Source organism: Telmatherina bonti (genome assembly GCF_933228915.1).
Source record: "Telmatherina bonti genome assembly, chromosome: 16".
NCBI classification, from domain to species: Eukaryota; Metazoa; Chordata; class Actinopteri; order Atheriniformes; family Telmatherinidae; genus Telmatherina; species Telmatherina bonti.
The window spans coordinates 40,075,486-40,088,356 of record NC_136614.1 but is presented as its reverse complement, the minus strand read 5'-3'; the positions used below and the strand labels follow the sequence as shown (position 1 = coordinate 40,088,356).

General features: G+C 43.3%; 1 protein-coding gene across 1 annotated transcript in view; it reads left to right on the top strand.

The window, feature by feature from the left end:
- LOC306767268 (homeobox protein Meis1-like) overlaps positions 1 to 11,375 on the top strand; it is a gene marked incomplete at both ends in the record, with an annotated part of 79,776 nt that extends 68,401 nt beyond the window's left edge. Inside the window, 3 exons of the mRNA XM_079255189.1 lie at positions 9,799 to 9,857; positions 10,010 to 10,099; positions 11,317 to 11,375. Of these exons, the coding sequence (XP_079111315.1) occupies positions 9,799 to 9,857; positions 10,010 to 10,099; positions 11,317 to 11,375 (208 nt within the window). The remainder of the gene's footprint in view (positions 1 to 9,798; positions 9,858 to 10,009; positions 10,100 to 11,316) is intronic.
- Between the last annotated feature and the right edge of the window lie 1,496 nt (positions 11,376 to 12,871).

Below are 12,871 nucleotides of genomic sequence, written 5' to 3'. Positions count from 1 at the left end.
TTTCTTCTATCTTTTTTTCATCCTTTCCCTCTCATGTCTCTTTTCCTATAAAAACAAAAAACAGTCTTCTCATTAAGCCTGGATGTGACTTCAAGAGGTAAATTGATGAACTGAAGAGATGGATCATATGAACAATGACCAAACATACATAATAGTCAGATCACACCATCTGTGGTTGTTTTATCCAAAGTGGACTTTATAGAACGGTGTTACTCCTTCTGGTCCTAAGCTGCCTGCAATCCAACAGGTTTTGTGGAGAACCTGTCACTGAAAGCCTGTTAAATATCTGTGGGGGCAGCTGTAAAATGCAGTTTAGAGAAATCCTTCAAACATGAGACAACTGGAGTAGTTTGCTCATGTGTATCGGGTCAAAGTACCTGTCAAAGTACAGGTGCAGAAGTCTCATTGTTTCAGTTTTGTCTAATTACCCTGTTGAAGCACAATTTCAAAGTAATGCCAGCTTTCAATCAACTTGTTTTCTGTGAAATTTTTAAGCGACTATTTTAGGTTTTTTGCATTGAACAGAAGGATGTAAGCATTTGGCTGGGATGTCATCTTTTCAGAGGCATGTAAGGAAGGAAGTCCCCACAGCGCAGTAACCACCCTGTCAGTCATGCGATTGCTAGGCATGATGTCAGCGCATCACGTGGTCGTGTTTCATGCAGACATGGTTCACACATCTGCGGATAGATCCAATGCGTCAGAAGAGACCCATGATTGTGATTCCTCCCTCTGTGGCGGGCGACACCAACCGCTGTTGGGCAGATTGTTGCATGGATGCACTCTCCCAAGTCGGCGAGCAATCCAAAGTTACCCAGAGACAGGCCAGCACCTCTGGGTCTTGTCGCTCAGCGATAACTCTTAGAGGGGCTCGGTCTTTCGCAGAAAGTCGTGTGTATGATTCAGAATGCGAGGGCCGCGTCGGTGAGGAGGTCCTATTTGTGAAAGTGGTTCGTTTTCCAGCATTGGTGCCTGGGAAGAGAAATAAAACCCACAGTGTGCATGCTGCCCTGCATCCTCAGTTTCCTCCATATGCTGTTGGAGAGGAATCTGGCTTTCAGCACCATCAAGACTTACTCTGCGGCTATCTCATCTTGTCCTAAAGGTTTTACAGACAGATCTCTGTTCAGTCATTTCCTGGTCAAACACTTCCTGAAAGGCATACGTAGACACGGAGTGATGTCATGCGCCCCACAGCCTCAGTGGGATTTATCCCTGGTTTTACGTACACTGACTAGGGGGCCTTTTGAATCTTTGGATCAAGTCCCACTGAAAACTGCCCTGTTAATCGCTCTGACATCTGCAAAGAGAGCCAGTGATTTATCCACTCTCTCGGTAGCTCCTTCCTGCCTCAGAATACAAGGGGACGGCAGCTTGGATGCTAACCCAGCGTACACTCCGAAAACATCACCAGCTCCTGTAGATCCAACTGGACTTCAGCAGTCCACCAGCACCTTCCTATGATGTCCTCTACTGTTTTATATCATGCTTGTGTTGTTCTTACTCTCTTATGTAAGTCACTTTGGATAATAGCACCTGCTAAATGACTGTAGAATAGAATAGAACAGAATTACACTTAGTTGTTTCCACCCTCCTCCTCACAAGTCAGAGGAGACCACATGTAACCTGGTGCTGGCACTGTCATGCTATGTAGTGCACGTTGTCATGCTACCTAGCGAGCACTGTTCATGCTACGTATCGCGCACAGCTGCACTCCATCACTCCATCACTCCATCTCTCCCAGCCACTGTTCGTGCATTACAGAGAAACTCCCAAGGTTCTTCTCTGTCTGCTCAGCGCCTGTCACACTGACTGTGTGATGCCATCTCCCAGGCTTATGCCTCCATGGGAATGGACCCTCCAGAGGATCTCAGAGCTCATTCCACCTGAGGAATTTCATCTTCTACAGCTTTGCTTGGAGGCATGACTGTAGAAAATTTTTTAATGCAGCTTCAAGGACATCACCATCGCTTTTACTTACAATATGTTTCCAGTTTCTCTCTGAGCCACTCTGTCCTGAGTGCCTTCTCAGAGTAACTTCTATGCTTCTATCATTGTGGTGATGAGACCAGATTCCTTCCCTCTCATTCGCCCAGGTTCAGTTCATTACAGCACCTTCTGCTACAGGATCTCGTGAGCTTTCTGCTACTACTGACTACTTGATGCATCAATACATGACGCAGCAGTTGGACTTGAGTCAGTGTGCTTTATGCTTACAATGCTACACAGACCCAGTGAGGCATGGACTGCTTCGTCCTTATCCCACTAGCAATAGCCTTAATACTAGAAGGCCTAGAGCAGGGGTGTTCACACTTTTTCAGCCTGTGAGCTACTAATGAAATGACCAGTGAAAATGATCTACCCATATATTCATTGAGAAATATATTGAGGATTTTTACAACTTATGTTAATAACCACATATGCTGCACAACAAAACATAATTAACTATGTTAATTTTTTTTTACATTACTCGAGTTCACTCCGATGATTTGCACTGAACTGAATAAGCCAGGAATGCATAGTCAGGGCAGTTGCAATAAATCCATTCGGGCTGGCAGCACATTTCTTGCGGGGCTCTGAGAAGTATTGTGTGATTGGTCTGACATTTGACGTGGCTGTTGTTAACACAGAAAAGCGTAAAGCGGACAGTTGCTACCACCACGTTTTTTCTGTTGCAGGTAAAAGATTGTTTTGATAAGCCTCGATCAAATCCTTTTGTCATGCGATCTACCAATAGTACCTTGGCGATCAACTGGTAGATCGTGATCGACGTATTGAGCATCCCTGGCCAAGAGAAACGAGAATTTCCGTCAGGCTACAGTCACCCCACAACTCAGTAATCCCCTTTCTCATGTAAATGCACCATTTAGTCCTTGCATGAGGAACCATTCCACCCCCTCAGTGGAAAGTTTTAGCTCATGCCTCTGTCTCAAGTGTTTTACTTGAGAGCACTGAAAAAACTCATGTTTATTATGAAAAATAACTGTATGCTATCGGTGTCACCAGATTTGCGAAAGCCTATACAAAATAGAACGTTGGTTATGCATTGTAACCCCAGAGTATAGTACGCCTATACTACTATGCCAGTGAGGCCCAGCCCTTTAAGCGCTGGGCCTCACTGGTTCCTGGACTGGCTGAAGAAAAAGCTGGTATTTGGGAACAGATTGTAGGGCTCATCCCAATTTATACCTGAGGATGAGACAGGGCCCACTCAGTAGCTGACTGCAGACTAAAGTTTTCAGTGATAAGCACATGCAGAGGAGCAGTAGGTAACCAATGTTTCTTCTGTTGAGCTAATGTGAAAAACTGTGCATGCACATCATGTGGTAGAGGCTTGGAAGCTTGGAAGACTTTGCCCCTTAGTTGTACGTTTCAACACATAACTCATGAAGCTTTCTTAACTTAAGAATTTAATTTTATTGCACGACTGTTTTATGGATATTTTATAATCTATCAGAGATTTACTTTCATGATATAATTTTCATAGCACTGAGCATGAGTGATCCTGACCAGCTAGTGGATATTACAGGACAGAAACTGCAGCAGCTAAATAAAACTTCTTGGACCATCAAAAGCAGGAAACGGGGCATGACTTTTACAAGACTGAACAACAGGATGAATACAAAAATAAAACATTGCACATTGCTCTGGCATCTGTCATCTGTAGCTGCTGCTGTGTAGCCTGGCTGGAGGTGTGGGGACCTAATTGCAGGACATAGAGGTAGACAGTTTGCAGGAACATGATTTAATAAAAAAAAATTTACCTGGACAGAAGACAGCATAGGAAACTCATAGGAGACTTGCTAACACAATAAACCAGCAACTGAGAACAGAAACCAAGGGGTTCATGTATCAAACAATATAAATACATGTAAATAATTGGGAGACCGGGGATGGTGGGAACATGGGGAGAGTTAGAACACCACCTTTTCCACCAATTAGGAATGAGAAGGTAGTCAGATAATCATTGATCAGTTTTTACCCATGTCATTCGTAATCTCACATGGTCGTGGTCAAGTCTTAAAACTTGTGTATGCTGAATTTATTGACAAAAAACTATTTTGACGTAAGAAAGTACTTTTCTTTACTTTTCCTTTTTTGTTCAGCACTCGTGTAACTAAAGATAAAACCATATGACTTGCACTAAATTAAATTGTTGTCTTTTAGGCAAAATGGGATCCATCACCTAACTGCTCATTTCAAACCACTATGCTAATACAGTTAGCAAAACAATGGCCGGCCGTGTTGGGGTGGGTTGTAACATTTATTTTAAGTGTTACAACCATCCCCTTACATAAACCAAGTTTATATATTTTTATCCTATTCCTTTTAAAGCAAGAGAGAGCAAAAACACCTGCTAGTGGTTTTAAAAAAAAAAAAAAAAAAAAAAGCATCTGATGAGGTCTCAAAGAAGGCCAGGTCAATCAGATCAGTGGCAAAGGAACAAAACAAGAAAACTAAAACTGCAATATCAAAAGAAAAAGGGGAATAACAAAGAAAATCATACACTATTCACAAAAAGGTTTTGGGTGCTTTTGGGTGAAATTTCACAACAAGCCTAAAATGCCTTCAAACCTGTACAGGTGACCTTAATGTGATCTTCTCTAAGCTTTTAAATGCACATGTCCAACTGTTAAATGTTTCAATAAATTTTGCACAAGTTGCTGTTCTCTAACAAGGAGCTTAACGGCAAAAATCACGGCAGGTGTGTGATCCTTGAATTGACCAATAAATGTCCTGGTTCAATTAGAGCTGGTGTTTAAACAGTTGTCCTCATCATGCTGTTCACATTTTGACATCATGAGACCAAGACGACACCTAACAATGGAACAACAGTCCCTTGCCATTGCGATGCTTCAAACAGGACGTTCTCAGACAGAAGTGGCCACTGAGCTTGGAGTGTCACAGAGTGTCATCAGCAGGTTGCAACAGAGATATGGAGAGACTGGAAGAGTCACAGAAAGGCCTAGAAGTGGACGTCCTTTGGCCACATCCCGTGCTGATGACCGCTACATTGTGAACACTGCCCTGAGAAACCGGATGATGAATGCCACTCAACTCCAGGCACGTTTAAGAGAGGTGAGAGGCACCCAAGTGTCACGTCAGACCATTCCAAACCGTTTCCATCAGCGTGGTCTGCGTGCTAGACGACCTGCACGGGTACCTGACCACACCACCAGGCACAGGCATCATCGTCTTGCATGGGCCAGGGAGCATTTACGCTGGACGAGGAACCAGTGGGCCTCAGTGCTGTTCTCTGATGAAAGTCGATTCACACTGAGCAGAAATGATGGCCGGCAACGATGTTGGAGACGTCAGGGAGAGCGCTATGCATCAGCCACTGTTGTCACCAGGCCAGCTTTTGGTGGTGGCGGTGTTACAGTGTGGGCAGGGGTGTCCACTTGGTACAGAACTGCCCTACACTTTGTGAATGGTACAGTGACAAGCCCATACTACCTGAATAACATCATTAATCCAGTGATTGTGCCCCTACATGAACAGCACAGGCCTAATTTCATCTTCATGGACGACAATGCTCCTGCTCATCGAGGCCGCATCATCAGGGAACGGCTGTTGGAGACTGGTGGACCTCAAATGGAACGGCCTGCACTCTCTCCAGACCTGAATCCCATTGAAAACCTGTGGGATCAGCTGAGCCGTCGTGTAGAGGCTCGAGACCCTGCACCCCAGAACCTCAATGACCTGAGGGCTGGCCTTCAAGAAGAGTGGGATGCCATGCCTCAGCAGGCAATAAGTTGCCTTGTGAACAGCATGAGACGTCGTTGTCAAGCTGTAATTGATGCTCAAGGGCACATGACCAGATATTGAGACGTTCACATTTTTTGTTGTGGTGTAACTACCATTGTTGTTACCTTTTGTGTTGAATGAATTTTTTGAGATGAGGAAATCAGTAGTGCATCCTTCTACTTAAATGTCTTACTTTTATGATATATCACTGTAGCATGAACATATTGCATTTTCCATAAATTTCACCTGAAAGCCAAATATCCCTAACTTTTTGTGAGTAGTGTAAGTTGACAGCTGCAAAAGGAACAGATAAAATGGCAAAAGTACATCTAGCCACACCTCGGGTAAAGAGAAAATGTGTGAATGGCTTGCGTTCTGTGAAAAGAGACCTAAAAATAGGTGATCAGGTCTTTGTTCTGTTACCCACTGAGGGCTCAGCTGTATCTGCTAAATATGAAGGGCCTTATAATTGGTCGAAGGGGAGTTTTTCATAATGTGATTGAAACTCCAAATAAACTTAGAAAAACCCATATTTGTCACATCAGCATGTTAAAGCTGTACCGCTCACACATGTCTGGAAACAGCGTGCCCGTTTCGGCAACATCTGTACCTGTACAGGTATCGTACAACACTCCAAATGAAGAAAAAGCTTTCAAACCACCAAACAATTTGTCCGTTTGTCTCCCAAATTCCACAATGTCAAAACCCCTATCCACAATAATGGAGCATCTAACATCTGAAAAGAAATGTGGCCTTGTAAGTTTAAATACGTGTTTTTGGTGATGTTCCGCCACATACCACCTTGATATCCTATGCTAAGCAAGTTCAGCGTACCGGACCTCTAAAGCGACCTCTTTATTATGTTAACCCTCTGTTTTTTACCCCTGGATGTACTACCACCATCAGCTCCTCATACAGTGGGCTCTTTTGCTCCCGGATTACCCCCTGGAAATGCGGTACAAAATGGGAACTGTGAATGAGGCAACAAATTTAGTTGTGTGTGGGGCTGTTTGTTTTTACAAAACCTTGGCTGGGTTTTGTATTTTCAGGGGGGGAGTGTTACGGCTGCCTGCCAATCCACCTAATTATTGTTTTATTTTGTATTCAAATCCCTGTGTGCCATCACCACCTGAGGATTGGCTCCACCACACCCTTCTTCCCCGCCTGCTGATTGGACAATTGCCCGACCCATCAACAACGCTGCAGCTACATGGGAGGGAGATTTAAAGCGGCTGCAGCTGGCAACTGTTTGGCACAGACAGTTGCTAGGCTTGAAATTTGTTGGGTTTGAGAGTGTGTTGTTGTTGAATAGATTTTGTTTGGTTGGTAGTTTTTGTTTCGGTGTTTAAAAACTGCTTGGTTTTGGGATTCTTCCAGCAGTGTTAAAACTGGTTGGTTTTGTGTTCTGTTTATTTCTCTTGCTATGTAGTTTTTTTTGTTTTCATAGCCAAAGTAAAGCCCTTTTGGCTTTCTTTGTTGCATTCATAAACAGTGTGTTAAAGTTAGAATGTGTTGGGCTAATAAGTATTTTGGTTGTATTTGTATATAGTACTTTTGCCTTTTAAGCATGGCTATTGGAGCTGCTTCATTTTCTGTTTGCTTTAGTTCAGCAGACCAGTTTCTGTTTAACACATTGTGCACGTTATTTTGGGTTGTTTTTTTTTTTTTTTTGTACTGGATGGTTTTTGTTTTGTAGCTGTCCTTTTTTTATGCAGCTACACTTAGCCCAACACTTGTAATATTGCCACCTCCTTGTTCCCATCTTTACTTGTAACAATAAATTCTCAGAAAATCACATGTTAACAGCTGTCCGCAGTTCTCATTTGTTACGCCTCACATCCACTTGCAGAGTTGGGACATAACAAAGATGCAAAATCCTCCTCCACAAAAAAAACTGAGAGGCAAAACTGAAGATCCTGAGACCTCAGATGACTTTTGTGTTTGAGAGCCATTTTGCAACTCAAGGCCAACAGAAAATGTGCCTTATGTAGGCTTTTGGCCCACCAAGCTTGCACTCCAGAGCTACCAACATTCATTTGTCAGCGTTGTGATTCAGATTAAGAACATAATTGAGCAAAACATTCAAACACTGGCCCTGTCTCTTTGTTTGATTTTTACTTTGTTTTATTATATCCCCAATCCTGGTCCTCGAGGACCAGTGTCCTGCAGCTTTTCCAAGTGTCCCTGCTCCACCACACCTGATTCAAATTTGTAATTAGTGGACATGTGCAGAGCTTGTCTGAGTCAGGTTTGTTAACCCTAAACCTGCAGGACACTGGTTTGGGAATCCCTCATATACAACATAATATACAACATCCAGAGCTGCAGAGGCATTTAAATAATAAATATCACCATAATAAACAAGAGGTAATGCGGAGGCTGACTTTAAATGAAATTAAAAAAAAGAAACTTAGTTTTCAATTCTTTCAGAAGATTTTCAGTGTGCAACTTACAGGAAAGCTTTTAATCAGTTGCAATAGGACATTTCAAGAGTCCACAAACCAACATGACAGCTTGGATGGCAGTGAAGACTTCACGGACCTGCTTTTGATGGAGAATAACAAATTCTCCATTTTAGAAACAGTCAGGGCCTCTTCAGGTAAAAGAGATTCTAGCTAACAGCTGTAATTCCTACTCCTGCTCTCAGCGAAGGCGGACTCTTTTTCTCTTTGCTCCTGTTTCCTCCCTTTCCTCCCACACTGGCCTGCGACTTTGTCCTGTCTGACTCTGAGGCTCTTTTTACATCTCTTTACTTCCACTCAAACTACATCATGGATTTGATCGGCTGGTCTCTCAACGCAATTGATCACATTTTCTCAACCCGGAGATCAGGCAGAGGGGAGCCCACATGTCCTGAGGGGACACTTCCGGCTGGATACGTTCAGGACTCATGGGCCAGGTGGAGACCGATGTGTCTGGCGGTTCTGTCCTCTGAGGACGTGGAGGATGTCTACATCTTTGGATTATTGGTGATCGGAATTCTGCTGATTAACGCTGGTGGAGTCCTGATCTACCTGAAGACCCGTGAGATTCTGGCAACAACTGGCAGGCTGCCAGAATTCTGTAACGGTATGTGCCAAGCTAGCAGTGCACAGACTCTTGTGTTGACCGGACTCGACCGTAAGCAGGATGCCAGTCTGGTCCATACTGGTCATCTGGCCGCGGTCCCGGAGCTGGTCCACAGAATCGAAAACAACATGGAGAAGAATCTGTGGAAATTGACGCCCCCATTTGGCTGTTTTGAGCTGCCAGCCTGAGACTTGCTATGGACTCAAGGCTGAGGGCAAATTGTTTTCTTCGCCCGGAACCCAAACAACAATCATATCTGGATTCGGCTTCCAAGCGGCCTTGGGCCGGTGCAACCCCCCCTAAGAACGGAAGAAGAGATGTTCATAGATGCTCTGTCCCCCTCCCACATGACTCACCGCCTCCCTGGACTTTGTGTGTCTTGTTTAGTTTGTGCTTCAGTGTATGAGGTTTTTTTTTTCTCTGTATTTTCGGACTGCATCTTCCTGGCACGGCCTGGAGTTACATGACCTTTTTTGCCCTCGACCCCCTATGATCCTATTGTATCGCTGTTCTTATCTATTGTAAGGCGGCGCTGGTAAACTAGCTGCATGGCCTAAGCTTAAGCTCGGTACTGTATTGCTCTTTTGTCATGAATGTTACATGTCTGTATGTCTGATCTTGGACGAGCTGGTTTGAACTCTGAATTCCCCCCCTGGATTAATAAAGTATCTTTGATTTGATAATGTCAATCAGGTAACTGTTTGCTGCCTCCAGTCTTTATGGTTCCAGGTTTACTTTGGGCCACAGATATGGATATTGTCAGCTGGTGGCAGGCAGATGTGTCCAAATTATGTCGTTTATGGTCTTCCCTGAGCTTGAAGTTTGTTGCTGGCTGTTAAATGAGTTTCTCTGACTGAATCTGAAGGAATCTTTTTGCTCCGACAATCACAGTCTCTTTGTTGATGGTTTAATCATGATGCTAAACCAATCAGTTTATATGTTGATAAAAAATATCCAGTTGACACTGGTTCTCTCTTGCAGGTTCATTAATGCAAGAAGGAGAATAGTCCAGCCGATGATTGACCAGTCTAACAGAGCCGGTAAAAACACGTCTTTCCTTCCCTTCAAACCAAATTAGACTTTAATGATTACCATTCTGGAGTCAGAAAGAGTCTGGAAAAAGTTCAAGACAGCAGATTATCTGAATTCAAAGCTTATCATTTATAAAAGTAGGTTTTGCTTTCTTTCACAGTGAGTCAGGTAACAGCTTACAGTCCAGATGGCCAGCCAATGGGAGGCTTTGTTCTGGATGGACAGCAGCACATGGGTCTCCATCCTGGAGGTGAGCAAGTCCTTAAACATTTACTAAAACTATACAGGAATTACTTTTTTTTTTTATCAGAGTCGTGCAGTAACCATGATTACAGGGTGGCAGAAGTATGGAATATGATTCTGGTTACACATATCTACCAAAGAATTAAAGGGACATTATGGAACATTTTCTCTTGCTTACTGGCCAGAATCGGTCTCTGGTTGTAAATGGGATATCATTGGTGTGTTATGACCTCCACTAATACTATTCTACAGTCATTTAGCAGACGCTTTTATCCAAAGTGACTTACATACACACTCATACCATGATAGGCACATCGGGGGGCAACTTAGAGTTCAGTGTCTTTCCCAAGGACACTTCGGCAAATAGTCAGGGGAAGCCTGGAATCGAACTCCCAACATTCCAGTTACAAGCCGACTGCTCTTCCTCCTGAGCTGCCCCATAAAAATTTCATAAAATGTCTGCTATCTTGGCACTATAAGTCCCCCGCTAATGGACAGACAGCACCAATGTGCAATAAGAAGGTGTTTTCACATGGACATTTAGGCAGCAGAGGAGAGCATCAGCTATAGATGCATGCAAGTTGGAAAATCTGTTATTTAGAAAAATGCAGGAGCAACATATGCAACAGCAGTGCAGAAAGCGTTTTCACCATCCCCAAGAAAGGTTAAAAGGTAGCATCTAAAAAGGAAAATCAATAAGGGGGAGAGAGCTCAAGACAGAGAAAGATTTTAAAAAGACCCTGAAGTTACAGTTTTCTCCTTAACATGTCATCAGTACTGCCTGAATTAGCCTAAAGCTAACTGTTTCACTGGGTTTCAACAAGGCATCTCCATGCCAAGGAGTTGTTCTGCTCATGCACTAAACCAGGTGATTCCAAACAGCAAAGTGAAGGAACCAGCTTCAGTGTTTGAGCAAAACTAACGGAGACAACTTGTTGAAGTGCTGTCGAGGCTTTTTGATCCATGGCGGCTATTAGAGGAGCTGAAATGCATCATTCACTTGAATGCCATAAACCATTATAACATAAGATGGGAATAAAACTTAAATAATGTCCCTTTATGTTCAATTCAACTTCTCATAACTATTAATATGGAGCCATGAGGTGCTACTTAGAAAAATCCCAGCAGAGCTGCTATTGTCCATTTTTTAAAATTTTCTTTTGTGATGCCATAATATTCGAGGTTGCAGTGATGTCATGTCTCTATGTTTGATTGTCCTTCCAGGACCGCTGAGTGGGATGGGTATTAACATGGCCATGGATGGCCAGTGGCACTATATGTAATTCCAATCATCACAAAGCACAGCTGAGTTTAGTAAGAAACTTTTTCATCAGTCTCATCATCCTTTCTGTCACACCACACCATACTACACTACACCTGACCACACCATACCACACCACACCATACTACACCACACCTGACCATACTATACCACAGCACACCATACCATATCGTACCACACCAAACCATACTAAACAAATACCTTACCATACCATATCATACCACACCACACCACACCATACCATATCATACCACACCGTACCTTACCACACCATACCATATCGTACCACGCCAAACCATACTAAACCATACCTTACCATACCATTCCATACAACACCACACCACACCATACCATATCATACCACACCGTACCTTACCACACCATACCATATCGTACCACGCCAAACCATACTAAACCATACCTTACCATACCATACAACACCACACCATATCATACCACACCAAACCATACTAAACCATACCTTACCATACCATTCCATACAACACCACACCACACCATACCATATCATACCACACCGTACCTTACCACACCATACCATATCATACCACACCAAACCATACTAAACCATACCTTACCATACCATTCCATACAACACCATACCATATCATACCACACCACACCTTACCACACCATACCATATCATACCACACCACACCACACCATATCTTACCATACCACACCACACCATATCTTACCACACCACACCACACCATACCATATCATACCACACCACACCACACCATATCTTACCATACCACACCACACCATATCTTACCACACCACACCACACCATACCATATCATACCACACCACACCACACCATATCTTACCATACCACACCACACCATATCTTACCACACCACACCACACCATACCATATCATACCACACCACACCACACCATATCTTACCATACCACACCACACCATATCTTACCACACCACACCACACCATACCATATCATACCACACCACACCACACCATATCTTACCACACCACACCACACCATACCATATCATACCACACCACACCACACCATATCTTACCATACCACACCACACCACACCATACCATATCATACCACACCACACCACACCATACCATATCATACCACACCACACCACACCACACCATATCTTACCATACCACACCACACCACACCATACCATATCATATCATACCACACCGTACTACAGCACACCACACCTTATAATACCTTACCACACCAAGCCATTCCCTACCACACCATACCATACCATAACATTTCATGGCACACCACACCGTACTACATCACACCACACTTTATCATAACATACCATTCCATATTACACCATACTACACCATACTACACACACTATACCAAAATGCTGATTATGAAGAATGTCAGTGATCATAAGTGTGAGCATTACTGACAATATCACCCAGTTTGACGGTGAAATATGATGTAAAACAGTTCCTGCCGTTTATGTATTAAGTT